The sequence below is a fragment of the Phalacrocorax carbo genome, chromosome 2 (genome assembly GCF_963921805.1).
Source record: "Phalacrocorax carbo chromosome 2, bPhaCar2.1, whole genome shotgun sequence".
In the NCBI taxonomy this organism is placed as follows: Eukaryota; Metazoa; Chordata; class Aves; order Suliformes; family Phalacrocoracidae; genus Phalacrocorax; species Phalacrocorax carbo.
Genome location: NC_087514.1, coordinates 94,397,103 through 94,418,497, shown reverse-complemented (window position 1 = coordinate 94,418,497; position 21,395 = coordinate 94,397,103). Strand labels below are relative to the sequence as shown.

The 21,395-nt window shown below is 39.1% G+C and overlaps 1 protein-coding gene across 8 annotated transcripts in view; it reads right to left on the bottom strand.

Annotated features, from left to right (window-relative positions):
- Positions 1–21,395, bottom strand: part of FARS2 (phenylalanyl-tRNA synthetase 2, mitochondrial) — a 252,560-nt gene that overhangs the window by 100,981 nt on the left and 130,184 nt on the right. For all 8 annotated transcript variants that reach the window (XM_064443541.1, XM_064443539.1, XM_064443536.1 and 5 more), the window contains one exon: positions 2,046–2,206. In XM_064443541.1, coding sequence (XP_064299611.1) covers positions 2,046–2,206 — 161 coding nt within the window. The remainder of the gene's footprint in view (positions 1–2,045; positions 2,207–21,395) is intronic.

The following is a 21,395-nucleotide window of genomic DNA, read 5'->3' as shown; positions in this document are numbered from 1 at the left end:
CAAGTTAAAGCACAGTGGCAGCTGGCAATTTCTCTTCCTTGAAGTCCCCCACCTACTGCATCATACCTCCTGATTCACGTTACTACTTCAAACTGTATTTCAGCCAGCAAACCTCAACTTCATGACTCTCTCTGCATTATCAGTTCTGGGTTGTAGAACTTTTCTCCTTGTTCCAAGCTGAACCAATGCCAGCTGAAACCAATGCTGCTCATCAAGTAAAAATGCGTAAAGACCTACCAACACCTTGTCACCACTCTCCTCTTGATGACACAGACAGTTCCCAGCAAAAGAGTGCAAAACCATGTGCTCCCAGTGACTCCTGCTCAGCTAAGGTTACCAAACAGCACCAATTAAAGGAGGGGTGGTGGTGGTGTAAGAAAATGAAAATGAAAAAAAAAAAAAAAAGTATTTCTTTCACTTTTAGCTTCCTAGAAACCGTGTCCTTTCCTCTGAGCCTATCCACAGTAACCTATGCTTCTGTCATCTTCAGATTGGTTCACTACACCTGACTGTTCTGAAGCTGAATGTGAAAATGATGTGCAACTTAGAGAAGCCAGACACCCAGCCCTCTCTTTGGCTCACCTTCAACGTCGGACCATATCATTCTGACAACCTGGGCCTTTCCCTGAACACCCAATCTGCTGCTAATACCAGTTTGAGGCTTGGATCTGTAATTTTAAAGCAAGCAAGAAATCTCATCTTAGTTCCATCAGATATCAGATTGCAATCTATAACCCAAGCCACAACCCATGCTCCTCAGAAGCAATGCTAATCAGAAAGATATGGGCTGAAAAGGAGACTTAAGCACTCCTTATTGAAAAGAAAAACAAACATTCTGTAGGTTTCCCTCATCTCCTATAGGCAGACCCACCTTCAGCAACAGTGGCAAAAACCTGTCTTCCTTCTCTAAGTGATAACTACAATCTGAATGCTGCAACGCTAGTATCACCAAAAAAACCCAAACCACCAAACAACCAAAAAAACAAATTAACTAAACAAAAAAAATCCCACCAAAACTACCCAACCCACCCCCAAAACCTATCCAAACACCGTTTTGACTCTACCAGAGAAGAAGTGCCAGAATTGCCATGAATTAAAAAATGGATGCTGCTACTCATTTAATGTGGAGGCTGCTCAAATATCATCTGAGTGTTATCACTGTTGATTTCCCTTTTTATATTTTCAATTCTTAAAAAACATAATCAAGCTGTTCACAAAGAAGGCAACGAAAACAGTAAAAGGCAGCAGCAAAAAGTGTTCTGCTGCTTCAGTACTTCAGACTTCATCAAGCATCTACACAGCTATGTAGGCTCAAATCCCCCAAAGACCAGTGATATCAGCTCATTTGAACCTTCCTGTGCTCATGCTGCAGAATATTATGGAAATAGCATTTCCACTAAATCAAGTTATGCTTCATTACTTTGCAACTCCAAAAAGTAAGACAAGATTTCCAACTACAAAAATCACCTCAATAGAGGAGTTACAAAAGAAATACAAGCTGAGCCTGCACTCTCCCCCCATTATCAACTGGAGGAAAGAGCTGACACATTGAAGATGGTGAGGCACATTCCTGAAGTATTTTGCCCAAGTTTGACAACGCAAATCACACTGACTTAGATGAATGTAGAGTAAAAACAATGGGAAAAATTGGGAATGTGTTATGGTATTTGAACACTCAGTATCAAATACATTTTTATAATGAAACAGAATTATGGACACAATTCAAGAACATACCCGAACAAGACACAGGCCTAAATCTATCCCTATCCTGGATAAATTTAAAAGTTAATATATGCTTAAGTATTACTCAGAAGAGAGTTATTCACTGAGTATCAGCAGCAACTGACAACATTATCTGGCTGGAAAAAATGTTATCATCAAAAGCTGGATTTTATTGCAGTATATCAGAGAACCATGATAACTGGAAAGCTGTTGCTTTAAAACCTAATCTGTTAATGGCACAGAATTTCAATTATGTGATATTCTCTAGGGCTATACACACTTCTTACTGTCGGAAAATTATTATCATATACATATTATTTTACCTGGAATTTTATTTTTTGCCAAATGTGAGGTACAATAAACTGCTTCGAGAAGCGCTCATCTTCACTCCAGAACAGTCGGATATCAGGGATATCGTACAGAATCATGGCCAGCCTCTCCAAACCCAAGCCAAATGCCCAGCCAATTTTATCCTGTGCACCAGCTGCAATAAACAAACAAACAAAATAAAAATTCAAGAGCTTAAGTTCACAACATGAAAAACTGCTGATAAAATGTTCACCTGTTTACCAAGTTAAAAAAAAAAGTGAAGTAGCAAGACAAAAAAGCCTACAAGTAATTGCCAAATGAAAGATCTAAAGGCTACAGGACAGATTCTACTTCCAACAAAAACTGCAGCAAGACTGCACATATCACTGAGTCCAGGAACCAAAAGTGGTAATAAAATAAGGCCACACCCTTGGCAATTTGTGTCCAAAGTTTCAGACAGACTTTGAGAAATGTTGCATAAGGCTATACACCACTTCCCTTTACTATCCTGAGAGCTGAGCACTTCACACCTGACTCAGTTGTGTGTTCTAAGGCACGTAAACATGAATTTCCTGTTCAGAATATTTCACTCGGGCTGACAGACCAGGCCAAGCCCACGCAGCATTAACATCATTACCAACATCTGAGAGGATCAAAATTGCCTCTTTAGAGGCATCTAGAAGAAACAGAGCAATGGGATGTGAGGCGCTGTTGCATTAGCATCACACCTCCAACTATAGAACTCCCAGGCTGCTGCCCCTGGGACGTGCCACTGCTCCCACATACACAAGTCTCTTATGCAGCACTAAATATGAAAAGACAAGAATATTTAATAGAGTAGAGCTGTACAGATGATGCAACATTTCTGTCAGGAAAGTAAATATTCATCCCTTCCTTCATTTACAGAGCAGGAGCACCGAGCCATTAAACAGGGATTTTTTTCAATACCAGGAACCAATTCTGTGTGTAGCCATTATCCTACTGATCTTGAAATAAGCTAAGAGTCCAGCAGCTCTGGAAAAGGCGCAGAGCTTTTTCAAACTTAAATAAATGCCTAAATAAACACATTTATGCTGAAAGGATGCGTGCATGTGTGACACTTGACTCTTCACCATCAGCATTGGCAGCGTGCCCCTGAGTCATGTAACATCACTGTATATCTCACACCTATCCAGCTAGACCAAGGTCATACCTACCTCCCCCAGTATTAATTTAAACTCTAAGTTTTTGGAAACTTTGAACTTGACAGCTTCCCCACTATCATGCAGGAGTCTGGAGGCAAGAGCCTTCTTTCTGCCCCCTGTCTCTGTTACCAGAAAGAAGACTCCTGTTATTTGGGAGCTGATGACATCCTGAGGTATGCTGTCACACTCAATGTGGAGGATAAGACAGTCCAGAGTCAATAGAGGCAAGCATAACAAGCCTGGGGAAAGAGACACAGTCATCACTTTGATTCTTTTCATTAATTTGAACCTACCTATTTACCTGGAATACTAAGTCCCCGGCAGAACCCATCCGTGCCTTATCTGCTACCTCAGCAGTACTGCACTGCCACAGGAATTTGGTCAACTTTGTAACAGTATTCCTGAGAGGAGTATGGATATTTTGCCTTGTCCCTTCTTGTCTGCTCACAGGCAGGATTTTGCGCTTTCTGACTTTTGAAAGCAGTTTATCAACTGAATTGTGGAAGTCCTGAGAAATAGAGGACTGGTGTGAACTCAAAAGGTACCTCATGGCAGAGCTGCTCAAACTAGTATGCTTAGACCAACCAACAGACTTTGCGTTAATCTGACCTTGGAAACCTACAATCCATGCTACATTACATGAAGAACTGCATGATTTGCTGCTGTTGATTGAGTTATTTTTGGAGAAAGGAAAGTGACTACACAGAATGTATTGAAATCTATGTTTGGGAAAGATTTTGAGCTTCAACTTTAACTGTAAACTATAAACTGTTTCAAGGAGAAAATATTATTTCTCTCCATACTCCAGTATATAAAAGTAATTATATTTTTATGGCTATGAAGAAGTGAATATAATCCATTGCAATGATGCTGCTTCCCCAAACTTCCAGCTTGTCTTTCTTAGATCAACTCCTGCCTCAATAGCAAAACTCCATTTCAGAAGTGCCAGACTTTCATATACATATGGACATTTCTGTAGACTGATTAACACAATCCACCCCCTCCTCCAGAGGTAAAGTTGAGCACCTGGAGCAATATCTATGAGGGTTCTTAAATGGCCACTGCTTAATCTCATAGGCATTAAACCTGAAACCTAAACATGCCAGGTTAACATGTGTGGTGGTGCAGCCCCCCCCCACCACCCCAGGTGGGCCCCTCTGAGATCCCAGGATAAGCCCTATCTTGCTATTACCTTGGTCATGACAACTTGGGTGCCCAGCAATCTCTATCCATCTGCTGCCTGAATGGTACATCACGACCACCCTGAGATCCCAGGATAAAACCTATCTTGCTATTATCTTGGTCATGACGACTTGGGCACCAGGCAGTCTCTGTTCACACCTGGGCCTTCTGCTCCCTGACTCGCCTACCAGAATTGTGGCCAGAATGTAAAATATTGACCAAAGCCAATCATCTCAATCCTATAACTAGCAATCCAAGAGAGAGACCTTTTGAGCTCTCTGGGGCCACAGTGGGCTGTGTGACCCTGTATCTCCCCCTGGGCTGGGATGCCTCTCAGGGTAGATTTCATGAGGATTGAAAGATAATCTGCTGACAATTTTGTGAGGACTCAAAGGCCTGATTTCACAAGGTTCACCAGCCATGTGCTGATGAATGCCAGAACATAAAATGTGAGTAATTTATGAAACTCATGAAAAGGGGAATTTTATTCACAATTAACCTCAGGGTGGGTGTGTGTGCAATTTGGGGAAAAAAAAAAAAAATCCCTATTCACATAAACTGTTGACCAAGCCCGAGACTAAGATTGGACCTAGCCGCACCTAAACTTCTCTGAAAGGATTTTAGATAGCAAGGGGGTCTATTCTGAACCTCGTAACTCAACAGGAGGGTCTGCCTTATCCCCTGCATCCATGATCCCCTGTGAATCACTAACTTGAGCATAACTGAATTTTTCCTTTGTGCATTTCTTCTACATAAGTAATAGAGTGAACCTTGCCATTTTCGAATCTTTAACTAAGTCGCTATGTTGATTGTAAAAAATTCCATCAAACTGCTGTTTTAAATTGGCTGATGCTTTTAAAAATTATACATCCTAATACCATGATGTATCTCAAATATTAATAAATCTTAAATTGCTAACCAAAGCCATGCAACAAATCATTTGCAGCAAATTGGTGTAGTTGGCCATACCCACAAGGTTGTACTCCTGACAATTTTGCGTAGTTGGCAGGATCCACAAGGTTTTATTTGTGACAGCATCAGTGTTAATTAATTCACTGATGCTTGTTTAAGTATACATGATAGGGGATGATGATCCTCCTTCCCCACATTACTGATGATTACTGGTAGATCAGACGGGAAAAAAAAATGGACATGGTAGAAGATCACCAGCATGGGTGTATGTTCTGATAGGCAGAGCTTTACACTTAAGATTTGTGCTTTTTTTATTATTTTGATATAAGAATAATATAAGAATAATATAAGAATGGTTTTTGTTGCGACTCTGCTCACACTTTGAGGTTAGTGTACAATATTTATACCTAACTGATTTGTTATGCATTTTAATTCTGCAATGAATGCCTTGATTTATATCCGCTTTTTTTTTTTTTTTTTTGTTAAGGACATCACACTTTTTTATTCACCCAGCTCTCTGCCTAGGAACTCAGAGCGTTGTCATTCAGCTATGAATAAACACAGTCACAGAACTGGTCTTTTGGATGATCCTTGTAAAATTATCATCCTTTAGACCACAAACTTCTCAAGCATCTGCACTCAAAGCCATATCAGAATTCCCTCTACTTGGGGGGTGGGGTTGTCAGGAAGAAAAGAAGAAGGAAAACACAGATAACTAGACTTCCTCCTCAAATCAGCACTGGCAAATCATCACTGCAGTCCACATCTTCATTCATTTCTTTTCTGACCTCTTCTCCAACTGCCTTTTTGTAAAGCTCCAAGTCAATGCATCATCTAAAGATATGATTGACTTAAAGCATCTGAAGAATTACTCTGGGGAACTCAACAAGACTAAGGCACACTCCTAAACTTATTTCTGACTGGAAATTACAAGAAGGCTTAAAAGTTAAATGTGCAGCTAACTACTCGGTTGAGTAAGAGCAACCCGAAGCTTTTCACAGCACATATATGTTTAAATACACTGAATTTTGGCAAGTAGTATGCAAAGAATTCAAGTGAATGTGAGTCAATATGATAGAAAGAACGAACACAGAATAGCTTTAAATGTGGCAAAAATCCCAGGTTGAGGTTCTGACAAGTAGACCTGGCCAAAGTGGCAGATTCCAGGGACCTGGTGAGGCAATCATAGCAGCGCTGCTTGAAATAACACAGACCAATGCATAAAGCTTTCCTGACACACAAGCTTTCCCCAACTGGCCCTCAAAGGTTTGCATGCTGCCATGCTCCTGCTGCCTCACGTGAAAAACTTGACTACCCACCAAGAGAAAATTGCTGGAAGATTTGGATGTCAGGTAGCCAAAGATAGAAAAGGAAAAGATAAAATGGTTTGACTGGCTTCCCACACTGGGGGCTGAGACAGTCCAATCTGACTTTGGGAGAAGGTTGCATCACTGCAGCTGAGTCTTACAGGGGAGCTCAAGAATCCTTATCTTCCTTGAGAAGTCATATCTGTCTGTCCTGCTCTTAAGCTTCCAGGCCAGATGAATCAGTTTATAGTTAAATGTAGACCAATCAAGCCAGTCTCCATAACATGTTAAACTGAAGCTAAACTTTATCAGCCAGGATGCGAAACTTCATAATTACTCACTGGGGCATATATAATGACCTTCTAGAACTCACGGATTCCCACTAAATCCTCAGAAATACCCACAGACAGAAACATTTACCTTCTTAAGGAGCGTGAGGCAAGACATTTTGCACTGTACAAGATTTTTAAGACATATTTTGCAGCGTAGTATTAGGAACAGGTTGCCAAAACTTTGTTATACACTTCAGTCACACTTATTTTTATATCTATGCTGGCTTTTATTTAACAATTTTCGCTACTCCTGAAAAACTGCCAATAAAGAAATCTTTCTTTCAATAGAGCCTAAATTGGGTCTTCAAATTGTTATACTCAGCAGTTACTGAGAAGTGAAAGAAATTAAATTTTGATCTTGGATTGAGGCAAAGTCAGGAGGATACAACAGCCTGCATACAAGGTGTTCTTCACAAAATACCCGAAAATGAACATACGCGAAGAGTGTGTAGCTGAAAGCTGGAATGAGTTCCAGAATCAAAGACACGCATTTGATCTCCTGCTTTCAGTCCAAACCATGGCTGTTAATGGAGCAAATTCAGGAACTAAAATGGTAGGAAGAGGGGTGAACAGATTCTCAAGGATACACAGACTAGACATCATGTTTTAAAAAACAAGCAGTGCTCTAAAATGTGTAGAAAGTAAGTTATAGACATAATGAACATAGGACTTGACATAAAACATCAGAAAATCCTGAAACAAAGACTTATGCCCACATTTGAACTCTGTGTGATTAATGGACATCTTAGGAACAAGGCTTTGAAAAACAGCTTCTGCAAAATAAGTATTTACTTATCACTAAAGACCAGGAATACATATTCTACATGAGGGCCACCGCAATGAGGTAAACCATGTTTACCCATGTTAAAAAAAGCCATTTAAAATTATTTCCTACTTCAGATAAAACTCCAAATGTTGGGAGTTGGTGGTTTTACATGAAAAAAAAAATACTAAGGTATCAGTCTAATACAGAAGAGCTTCTCAAAGCACAAGGTCAGGTGGCTGGGACATCAAGGAACTGAGGCCAGAAGGCTTACTGAAGTTTCCTCCTGAACTGCTCTCTTCAGCAAAAGCAAAAATCAAAACTGTCATATTATTCTCTAACTCTGTTAAATTGATGCATTCAGGCTCCCATGTGCAATTCAGTTTAAATTACCTCCTAAAATAAGGACTTGGCTTTCAGACTATGCATGCTAAGTAAGACACTCCTCAAGAACTCAAGAAAAGAAGTAAACATTCAATTATGCCTATTCTGTGGAAAAAGAACTTATCTTTCTAAATCTCATATGTGGAATAATTTCCTAACAATAATAGTCACTTCGAGACCACAGCTCTGTCTCCTGGGTCAGGATGATCTGTTCTGTTTGCTCCACTTGAAAACTAAGCAAAAGAACTTTAAAGGCTTTGATTGAGTTTTTAATATGTATGTTTATTTTTGTTCCATAATCAAAACAGCTGGGTACATATTAAAGGAACAGCCTATTTTAAAAATGTCTACCCAGGGAAGCCATTCGCCAGATTCAACTTTCTTCTAATATGTAATTAACATACATTCTACCATTTTACCAATATTTCACCAAGCCAAAAAGCTGGGAGGAAAACGTTTCTGATAGGGAGAAATGGATGACCAGAGCAGAAGAGGACAGGAAAAGTAGATTAGCAAGAAGAGGAAAGAGCAAACCAAAACAACAAGGAACTTTCCCTATTTTTTCCCACCTCAGACTGATACTGTTAGTCTCCAATTCTTTTATCTTTCTGCTTCTGAAGTTATGAATTCCAAAGCCTTCCTCCCCTGCTCCTTTCAATCTTCCTATCTTTGCCGAGTCCACTCCTCCCATTCCCACAAGCCCTCCCAAGCATTCACAACAAAATCAATGACAAAACCACCATTAAACAGAATCTTACTTAAAACTTCAGGTATTTTTTCAAAGTTCACAACCATATGCTGCAATAACATTCAAGTTTTCAAATTATAGAGTATAAAGTATCCACTTAAGTCCCAAGTGCAATACAAGATACTATGCTTTTATGGTATACAGTCTTCCTTTTTCTTTGTACTTCAGCCTACATATCTGAATAAATGGCTTGCTTAGTTTTTGATGTTTTTTTCCTTCACCCCTAGATACCTCAAGACTGGACATTCTCCATGGAGGACAGTGCAACTTGCTGTCCAAACTTATGTCCCAGAGCAAAAAATGAAATGAATCCTTGGGTCTACTTCCCCTGGCTCTGCCTGTGGGCTTCAGCAGTGCTCTGTTTGTTCTGCGTATGTAAAAGCAAATTCCGATTCCTTTTGTAATGTTTTGTTCATTCAGGCAAAGTTGGATTTTGAGGGTTTGGGTTCTTTAATATATTTTAATACTGTTAAATGTCCCTAGACATTGGGGCAAAATTTCACCAATACCACAGTTGACTGTTTAGTGTCTTACAATATTGTCTTGTCTTCAAGAACAGCAGGCAGTGCAGGGAACAAGAACACAAAGACCATCACAATATGATACAATTTTCAAGAGATTAAGACATCCTCAACAAATACAGAGGCAGCAGTTTATGTATCATAGCATGGGATGCTATTAGCATCTACTTGATATTCCTGCTCAAAAATCAGAGCAGCCAGAACACAGCTGATAGCAGCACAGTCTCATGGTTACTCTGAAAGCCTGACACTGCACAGTAAATTCAACTTTACGGGCAGGGATTGACACCCCATTTTGTGTTTCTACAGCACCTACTATAAAGAAGCCTTGGGTTCATGACTGGGGTTCCTTGGCTTTGCAGTATATAAAAATAATAGACAGATAAGGTTCATTATTTGACAACTACACTTTTCTGCCACAAACTCGTTCTTTGGAAGAAACTCATGAAAAGCCTCATGATCACGTAGGCATCTCTTGCCTTATAACTGGGATTGGGATAAGAGTTGTTCCTTTCCTAGAATGATTTGGGTGAGACACATAATAAATGTAAAATATTACATTTCCAAATCTTTCCATCAATAGTAGTTCAGCATTCTGATGGTAAAGCTATAAAAAGATTTCTTACTGAAGTGTAACATATATACTCCAATACAATGGACTCCAACATAATGCCACTACAGTGTTCTATTGAAGTTCTCTGACAAGGTTCCAGGTACACACAATTAATTTGTTTCAAAAAATCACAACATGAAAGGTCCAAGTGTACCCAAAGGTATTGTCATATAGCACAGGCTGGAAAAATCTTTGTTCAGAAGCACTACTGCCAGTTTTTCTTTCTTCTTACTAGAAAACTACTCCACCAGTCCTGTGCTACAATAATTGGAAGGACATTTCTCACTTTCGCTCACAAAGGGCTCTTCAAAGTGTGACTGGCCTCTCAAGCCATGCCTGCTTATTGATCTTCCAGCCGAAAAAATTCGACCATTGCACTTTCCTGGGAAAAATTATTTCTGTCAACAGGTCTCACGCTATTCAGAGACATGGGTGTGTTTTAAATATATAATTACAGGAAGTAAGTACTATATGACATCAGACACTACCAAGCAGGATTCGCAGACAATGTCACAAAAAGTCCCTCTTGCATTGCTCTCTACATTGTTCCCGAGTATAGTATTTCCAGTTGGCATTTGTCTATCTGGACACCTGCAAATATATTTATCTGCACCTGTAATATACCTATGGATGCTCACCTAGTCTCCTGGTACATTTTGTACACAAGAGATGTACATTTTGTCCACTAATGCTACAGTATACAGCTGTAGCATTAGTGGATACCTCAGAAAACTCAATTCTGTGCCTCAGGAAAAGGCAGAGGGAGGCATGACTTGTTATTCTGCCTTGGCCTAAAATCTCCTATCTTTCTTCTCTCATGCCCATGTTCCCAGGAACACCAAGGTGAAGCAAAACCAGAACTTACAAGTGAGTTTCTTTAGTGTGTAGTGCACTGCTTGACTTTTATGCAGCCACAACCCTCTGAACTGCATCACCTGGGAAAGGACTTAAGCTGTGCCTAACCCCATGCCGGCTCAGTGACACTGGAATGGCACTGCCATGCCCAGCACTCTTCTGGCGCAGGAACTGATGGGTCATACTCAAGGCAAAAGAGTTCTCCCTCCTACTCAGTTCATCTTTTGAAATCATGCCTGAAGGCTGTTAACGTATTCTCTTTGGATTTGGGGAGGCTTCCAAGTGGAAGCAGAGATATCTGCAAGAAGATGCTGAGCAGAAGCCTACTTCTGGGGGACACCGTTGGCTACTTAATCACTATACATTGCTAGGGATCTGGTCTAAACCAGTCCCTTCAGCTCTACTGTAAATGGGCAGAGAGAATCACAAATAATTCTTTGCTCTATCATAAATACGTACAGTCAAAACTTAACTTTTAGACAGGTAAATCAGATTAGATGAATTTGACCCTATGTGCCCATTTCAGCTTTGATTTTTATCATGAAATAAGCATTCCTGTAAAATTACAAGGAAGAGAACAAAAATCTTTCATCTCAGGGTCATCACCACACATTAATTTCTGGTTTGGATTTCTTTCTCAGATTTCTTTTAATTAGTTTCATCATTTCTAGCAACCTCTTTCATGATTTAGGAACTCATATGACACAAATACAATGGAAATTACATTTTGAGTACTCTCCTCTCCTTATCTCCCTCTTCCCGCATTGCACAAAGTGCCTATAGCCACCTTTTTTTTCAATTTATAATTTATTTCATTTATTGCAACTCTTCTTATTCCCCAGTAATACTACAGGACCACGGCCAGACCTCCATGTTCTTCTTGCTTATGAGTAGAACATTTAATTAAAGACTAATTTTAAAATTAACCCACCATCTCCATATGAAGCAGGTGACAATAAAATATTGAAGATTAAGTAATTATTCCTTAAAGTTCAAATTAACTCTTCTTCCTCTACTTTGTAATTCATATGAAATCCCTGAGTTCTGGCAGCATATTTATTTCTAAAAAATAATGATTTCTTAAAAAGTGACAAATCGTATTACAATTTGGCATAAAGTGGTTGAAGGAATTTCACAGAATACAGAGTCAGCAGCTTCTACACTACTGCAGTTGGAAGAAGTATAACATTGTGAAGTCCTATATAAACTATACAAGAAAAGCTTAGGAAAAGACACAAGGAGAGGTTTTGCTTGAAGTCCTTGAAATAATTTGTGGAAGCACCATTTTGCAGAGGCTACTTGCCTACTCTTGCCGTGCAGCTGACAAGGCACGTGACAGATGATGGAAACAGACGCAGAAGCAATAAAATATACAAGTGAAACAGATTATGCTCTACAATTCTTTCTAGCAAAATGGCATGACTACAACAACCCTACAATAAATGAAATCAATATAAAAGGAAAAGAAACTACATGAACTTGCTTTTCCCTTAGGGGCTAATATCTTGGCAAGATATCGCTGCTATTTTATAAGTTCAAAATTAAGTTTATATGTAGTCTTTCAATGTACACTTTTAAATCCCCTTTTATGCTGTCTATCTCTAATGACATCTCCTAACAAAGTATATCAATAGCAAAATGTCCCATTTTACATGCAAGGCCATTATCCCAGGTACGATGGGCATCCAGGGAAGTACGTGCTTTACTAAAACAAAAACCAAAATATTACCTTATTAGACAACAGCAATGTGTCCCCAACAGAGTGAACTGGTAAAACTTGTTTTTCTTCGGCAAGCTGGAAGTGACTGCCCTTGACGATGTAACGGTGAAAGGTCAGCGTCAGCACAATTCCAGCAGCAAGAAGTTGGTTCTGCTGGTATGAAGTACACCTACAGCACACCTACACTGGCCAACCTCTCCTATAGTGGGCTGGGGACTGACACCGACTCACAAGGTGTGTGTTACACTGGATTATGTGGTGCACTAAGTTACTGTTACACTGATGATGTCCAGCTGGTGCTGTACATATGTGCTTATGTAAACACATTAGCATCCCACAGACAACCTCTCGATGTATTACTGGACTTACAGCTGGTGAGCAGAGTTATACTGCTAACAGCCAGAAATGAAGGGAATACTCATTGCAAAAAGATGGGCTGCAGGATAACCCCGTAACTACCTTCCTCCTAGGGATCTCCCTAGGTATGTGCATTGTATAGAACAGTTTTCTCCCTTACCCAGGGACCAACAGCACAAAACACAACAGTTTTATTTACCTTTGAAGGAGGAGAGAATCTCCTCAGAAAAGATATTCAAAGAAGGCAAAGACTGCCACAAAAAGCACTCCAACTTCCACAGCTGCTTGAAAAAAATCATGATTCTCCCACTGTGTTCATATAAACTCTCAATTATATCTAATATTTTGTATGTGTAATAATTATAGAGGTATATACACACAGAATTACTCTACAAAGCTTGTAATTATATTACACTGATGACTCATAAGAAGGTGATGATATACAACAGAATACCTCAATTTTTCAGTTTTCAATTTAAAACAACGAGGAAATGGCCCACAAAAGTAAGCCTTAATACAACACTCGGTGTTTCAATGACACATTCAGATATTCTGAAATGCTAGAATTAAGGTTGCCTAAGGAACACTAAGATGCTCTCATCTCAGAAATACATTACGATGCTGCCTTCAATGAGACAAACAAGTATTAAACTTTCCACAAGACTTTGTTCTGTTCAGCACAGAGAAGAGGCAACAGTTAATGATCCCTCCTTGCGTTTCTTGCACTGCTGAACGTACACCCAAGGTACCTTACGCGCTGAGTAATATTCAAGCAGAGCCCTGAATACACATTCTTTCATTTATGAGCCTCCCAATGAAGTTTCAGTTCCACAATATTTAACTCACTGAAAAAGATTAAGGACTTTTTTTTTCTTCTTCCACGTCTCAGTGAGTTGAGGAAGAATTGCTGTCTCCTGTATTGCAGGCTGGGAACTTGGGCACAGAGACTTTAACATCAAAAGCAACTATTAGTTTTGCTCTCAATCTGAGATACCTGGGACCTGATGTTTCTGAGCACCAAGCATTACATGGTGTTTAATATTTCAAAGTACAGGTCCCTATTACTACAGCTGCAGCTGTGACCACTCAACACTTCTGCCAGTCAGATCCCAGGGTCTAAAGTCAGCACTGAGACAACAAAAAGCACAGTTAGTGGCCACATGCGAAAAGTTTGAGATAGGAGATGGTCCTACACTCAACTAGGAACTTTTTTGCTCAGGAAGGAAGAGAAGGCAGAGCAGTGTTCACTCTCACAGACCGTCCTTCCCAGCTGTCATTAAAGGCACCCATTTCATGCTTTCCAACTACTGCTTTAGTGAGGCAGAAGCTTGCAATAGCAGCCCTCCACCCAGCAGTCCCAATTCATGCACAGAGGAATGATCATCCTGGAAACTGAATGAGACAGTGGTCCTTCACAGAAGTAACCTTAGCAATGTCCTTTGCCTCCTAAACTGCTCCTGCTCCCCCCAAGATTCTGGCTTTCTAACGAAGAAGGTTTCTCTCTCTCTCTTGCTGGGATGCAGCTTGGAGGTTTCAAGGGAGCGAGCCTCCTGCATCCTGGAAAGGTGCTGATGGATGCCTACAGCCCTGGACTGAACTGCAGAGCTTGACTCAGCCCATGCCCAGCTCACGGTGTACACTGGACGAGTTCAGCTGACAGCAAGTCATGGCACCACTGAGCCCGCACTGAGTTTCCAGAGGATGCCAGAGCTAAACAAACTCCTGTGGATAAATGTGTCTGAACCCTTCATCCAAGGAGTGCTCTATCTTACTCACAGGCACAGCCTCTGAGATAGCACTATTTACTGAACACAGGTATGTACCTCTCGTATGCTTTTTTTTCCCTCTCCTGGAATGTGCCTCCTTCAATGAGCAGTCAAAACTACAAATAAGGTGGGCTAAAGATGGGTACAGACTTGACTAGAAGTTGACTGAAAACTACAGGAATATATAATCTGAAGCCCACTGAGGAGAACAGAGAAAAAAAAAAAACAAAAAAACACACAGACTTCAGTAAAGTAGGGAAAAGTTCCTTCCTCACCAAACACCACCTTGTTCCATGCACAGGGCAGGGACGCAGCAGACAGACCACTGTCTTGGCGGAGAAGGAGACGTGCTCAGGTGTGTAACTGGGGGTGGGTGGGGGTGGGTGGGTATCACAGCAGCTCAGTGGGAAAGATCTGAGCTTCACTCAGTGAGTTTTGTATCTTCCTTACAGACTATATGAATGGAAATATTCTGATATATGTACAACATAAATGAAAGTCTAATGCTTTGATTACATGGTAATTTAATTTGCAGTTAAAATATTTAAATGAATTAACAGAGAAGACTATTCATCTGCTTTTCTTTCTGGAGGAATGAATATATTAAGAAAAATAATTTCTCTTCATCATTTGAAAAACTGCAATTTAAAAACCCTTATTAAAGAGATTCCTTTCTCAAAAAAGTCACTAGTTCTCTAACTAATGTTCCTTTTTCATAGCTGGTAATTAATCTATTGTCATCTACCAAACTTAATTTTGGAAAGGTAATGACACTGACACTTAAAGAAATGAATGATAAAAGAAATGTTAGGCCCCCTAATTCTATAATTCCTATGTAATAACAATTAATGAAATACTATTGTTCCCTGGGAATTTTTTGTAAGGGGCTGCTGTGCTTTTAAGATTTACTGTCATGATCAAATTGTGTCTCTTATAGCTATCAGAAATATGATTAAAAGAAGACTCTTCCTAGAAAATAAACCTACAGATAGTTTTTAATGACATCTTGTTTCCATTGCAGTTTGAAAGTTGACAGCAATTGCTATAGAAACTCATAACTGTGTCTGGTAATTTTTGCCCTGCTCTCATTTAGAGAAGTCCATGTTGAATATCAGTCCCACTTGTCAACAGAGGGGAATCTGAAATATATTAACATTTAGTTTTACAGGACAGATACTAATTGGTGTGTTATTTTGTCACTGTGTAAATTTTCAGTGACCTTTCCAAAAAAGAAATAACAAGTCAATAGAAACTGTTTTTTCTTGACTTTTTCCACACCCTTTTAAATATTTTTTTAAACAGCCACCTGAAGTTTCTTAATCCTTTTCCAGCTACATGAATTTTCATTTTTTAGTCTTTTTTTTTAAGGTAGAAAGGATAAGTAAGGTGGGTTTGTTCTTTTTTTACTTTGCATTTTACTTTATTGGAGGGTTTCTCAACTTGTTATCTCAACTAACATATTTCGTATTTACAGCAAATAACACCAGGTTTTCCAGCATGAACTATCCTAAGAACTCATTCCCCTCCTCACCTTCTCCCTCTCCCAGGAAATGGAAAAAGAAAACACAACAAAATGAAAACACAGAGGGGACAGCTTTCAGCAGTTGATGCGCATCTGTGCATCTTGTAAAGAAATATCTGAACAAACATAATCCGTTTATCTACAAAAACCCACTGAACTTACTGGATAACAGTGTTTGTAAATATGAGATATATCAGCATAGTTGTGGATAAAGATTGAATCAGCCCAAATCCTATTACACTTGCTCTGCGCTCCACCACCACACGCTTGACACCCTTCCTTCTGGTGGGAGACAAAGCAAACCTGTAGCCATTTTAAAAGGTGGCATGGGCAGCTCTCTGCATACTCTGCCTCTCTCCTGAAAGCAAAAGAAATTTGAACACGAATGCATGCAGCATGGGAAGGAAACGGGAGAAATTAAAAGTCTAAGTGCAGCTGCAGAGCCATGACCTCACTGGGATTACAAATGTAGTGGGACAGCTTGCTTGACTGGAGTGATGGATGGGTACAGACTTTTTTGGGAGAGATTTAAAACCTGACTGAACAAAGCCCTGGGCAACCTGTTCTTCCTGGACTTGCTTTGATCAGGGGGTTGGACTACAGACTCCTGCAGGTCCCCTCTGATCTACATGATTCTGTGATCGTGGCTTTGTGCGTGTGTGTGTGTACATGTAATTCTTTGCAGGAAAATCATGCTCAGTCTTTGCTAAGTAGAAATCTTCAGCTAGGAAAAAGCCCAATATACTAATCTCAACAGAAAACTTCATGCAGAAAATGGTTGGACTCGATGATCTTAAAGGTCTTTTCCAGCCTAAATGATGCTATGACTCTATGATCTATAGCTATTACCCAGGATTTCAGTGGGCTTAAAAAAACAAAAGGAGCCTGGAAGACTGTATCATAACATTGCTCCTCTTCCTCCCCCACCCCCCCAAAAAAAAAAGGAGGTACAACATGTCAGTGTGATATTCTTTCTCAGTAGATTACATTTTAAACTAAAACACTCTGAGGTAATTTTCATACAAACTCCCTGTCAATTCTTTCTGCAGTGAATGGTTAAGTATGTAATATTGGGTAGATAAACCGCATGCTTTCTATGTGGCAGCGTTTTAAGTAGTATCTTTGGCTTATCCTCCTCATGCAACCACAATCAGAAGAACTATAAATGTCACTTGTCATTTATGGAGCACTTCATCATTTCACGGCATGCTGGACAAACTAGTTAATATTTAACACAGCTCTTGGGATTATGGCTCCACTTCACAGATCAGAAAAAGAGGGGCTCCAAACATCTCCTTTGAGAAGTAACCCCTATTTCTGGGTGCCCATCCCTGGGCTGCAGGTGATTGTGAAACCTAACAAGGTCCTGCCATACAGGGTATCCAAACTGGTGATTAATTTATGATACATTCAAAGAACTCTTATTCTTGCAACTAACCACTCAATAGGATCATTTTTTTAAAATTAAAACTAAACTCCACGCATGCAACCACAGACCCCTTTAAGAATATTGCAGTGGGATGCTAACAGTTAATGAAATAAAACATGATATCTTAGGCGTTCCCACAAGTTACTAAAGATACAAGATGCCCAGTTACATGAGACACTCAACTTGACACTGGATTAGCTAACATGGTGAACTGCCGAGCTTCACATCCTATAAAATCTATGCAATCCCTGCAAATCATGTTCAGTAGTATTTTTTGCCCTCTTTCCTTAGATATTTACAAATAATTATATGGATTTTAATATTTTGGAAAGCAGAAGCCCCTTCCAGGAATACAATATTTCATATCATAATCCTGATATAAATCACCATTCACTCAAATCAAATAGATCCTAGTGAAAACAAACAAAAAATCCAGGTCCTCTCAGTTGTTCAGCAGCCACTGTCTTGACTTTGATACTACAATTTAATTAATGTTCTAGTTTTGAAACTCTCACATCACTGACAGGAGCTAGATTTCTAGTACCAAAAAAAAAAGCACAAAAGGATACGTCCCAACATATATTTAAAAAAAAATTCAAATTAGAGATCTTTGTAAGATGCCTTATCAAAAAAGACTAAGCAATGCATGCTTTTGTGGTCAAATTCCCTTGACATTTCTATAATCTTATTATTACAGTCTGTAAGAAAAAAGCCTGTAAAGGTACCCAAATACTAATTAGTAATGCCATGTTTAAGTAACTGTTTGTTACTTGGAAGCTGGCCATTTCTGTATCATGCAGTGAGTTTGGATTGAAGTTAAATATAAGAAATAGTAGGAATTATCAAATCAACACACAGGTACATAACACCATCTAGACCAAAGGGGATTACGTGCTGCAACTCCTCCATTACTAATAAGGGATTGGAAAATTGATAATGCCAAGCAGAAAACTCCCCTACAAGGAGATCTCACCATCTGGCTTATCTCATACCCAAAGGGAATTAAACAATAAAAGATAATAATTTTTCAACAGTGATGCAGCAGTGCAGAGTGGAGGACAAGAACCAGCCGCAGCCTGTTTATGAAGCATTTTTATAACACAGTTCTTTATATTTTCTTGCAAACATCAAGCCTTAGGGAAGTACTACAATTAATCTTCTCTTAGAAATGATGAAATTTGAAACATAATAGTCATTTCCTCAAAGAAACCAAATCATTAACTCAGTGAACAACACAGCTCAGAATTATTGATTTCTAGAATTGATGTCTGAATCATGAAAATACACTTCAGCTGGAGTTTCTGTACTCTGCTCCAACTTCAAAGCTTTTGAACTTCCAAACGTATTAAATTCTACACAACGATGCTGCGTTAACAGAATCTTAATTATACAGTTTTAAATTACTTCATCTAATTAATTACCTATTCATACTGTTTGTAAGGAATTTATGACAAACTAAAAACAAGTAACAAATCAGGACATGCGTTTAAATTTCTTAAATAGTCCATTTTATCAGAAGTCACAGAGACTATAAAACTTCCTTACTCTATACCTCAAGTTTAGCCATACATGAAAAAGCTACTCTTAATAAAATACATGATTGTGATTGTGCAGTATACTGTATATATGGGAAAGTAAGCATCATCAAGTTTTGCCTTGTCAGCTAACTGCAAAGCATTCCTGACTAGAAAGAAATATATGCAATATTTGGTTATCATATTTGTCTAGTGTAGGTTTTTTCCACATTTCTCTCGTGCAAGTATTACTGATCATGAGACAGAACAGTGAGATGGACCACTGCTCAGCTGGAGCATAGAACTTGCTAACTTTCCTTTCATGATCTCTTTTTCATTAATGTACTTTCAAAATATGCATACCTCTAAGAATGCAAACCACAAAATACTATAAAATCATCATAGCTACACAGGAGCGACTTGCTATTAAAATATTAAAAGTCAACAGAATCATCATAATTTCATTTTCCTTGTCAGTTCTAGGATGTATTGTGCACCAGTTGCACATAACTGTAAGAGGTTTTTAGCTTCTGAGCACTGTTTTCATCATGGTTGTCTGCTTTTCTGAACAATTTAAAATGTCATCAGCCATTAAAATACAACCAGATTAATCAACTTGTCCTTGGATAATTATCACATGAAGTTTGCACATATGTTAGCATAAGCTTTCTTTCTAGAAAATGTGTGTAATTCCACCATGTCAGATAAGACAGGATATGCTCTAAGGCACAGCAATGCTTGAATGAATGTAAATCCTTCCTACTTGTTGTTGTCACAATAGAAACAGAAGCTTTTCTGCCAAACTCTATGAAAGAATCATCATCAGATTTCAGTACGTAGTCATTTTTAATTCCTCAGAAATAAAATGAAATAATTAGGGATTGCCTCCCCAGAAATGTATTCAGCTATTAAAATTAATTTGTGTTTTTCATAGGAGAATACAAAAAAAGTAAAAATTCTCATTTTGGATTTAAAATAAATCCTCTACATTTCTATGCAACCTAGAATCAAAATTAATAGGCTTCTAGACTCCTGTAAAGAAGCTCTACCCTGAAACAGGCTTGTAGTTTATGTACAGTCAATTGGCCAGAGCTGGAACTTGCACATGAGAGGCAGAACAAAAGACCACCAAGCACAAAAGCACAAGATGGAAAACAGAATGAGAGGTAAAAAGGAAAAAAAAAAAATCCCACATTTGCACAGACTGGACTGCATAACAAGCTCAGCTGGTGTGAATTGGTATAAAAGCTCCTCCAACATCAGTGAAGCTGTGCCAATTTAGACCAGATGAGAACTAAGCTGTCATTAGCCAAATGGCAAAAGAAAAAAAAAAAACCTGGCCCAGTTCTTATTTATTCCAATTTCCATGCACGTTCACACAAAAGTATATCATTGGCTCCACCACTGTTATTCCTAGTTTCCCTCAGCATAAGTAGGAGAAGAATCAGGAGTATTGTGTTTCCACAGGTTTGCTCATAAATATCTATTGACTGCACAACTGCTTGAGCTATCCAACACCATCCTGTAACAACATTTCAGATCAGATTAAACTCACTGTAATTCAGATTTCATAAAAAACCCCCAGAAAGTCAGGCCAGACAAAGCCATAGGAATTCCTGCCAAGCTGTCATTTTTATTAAAATCCATATGACCTGCTTTCGAAAACTTTACCCTTAAAGAAATAAAAAAAAAATTAAGGGTTGTAAGCACATAGAACAAACAAAGAAAAGCAGAAACCGGCCAGTGCCAAGTCCTTCCCCAACACAGGGAGATGGAAGACAGTTTGGACCAGCACCTGCACTTTGCCACTCTCCAAATTCTCAACAGACAGAGGGTCCAGCCATTATGCAGTACTGCACAGATGATATTAACCTAATCACAGCACAGAGAGGAAGCTAAATTCAGTAAAATTGCTAGTCCCATTGTTTATTCCTTGTTTTAGCTTTAGTCAATATTTACAACACTCTTAGGCAATCCTTTCAGATGAACCAACCAGCCCTTTCCTCCCCCTCTTTTGCTGCCACAGAAACTGCAAGAATGTCTACGCAGCGCACAAAGGCTAAAGGTACACAGGCCACTTCTTGAACAAGCTAATTCAGCTGCCAAATCTTATCCAGTCAGGTCAGTAGGAAGCTCCAAAAAGAACAATTTATCCCACTTCTTTCTTGCCGAGGTAAACCAGCCAGTTCTCCTACAGCTAGTCTGTTTGTGGCAAACATATCTTGAGGATTTACTCATCTGCCAAGTCTGCAGAA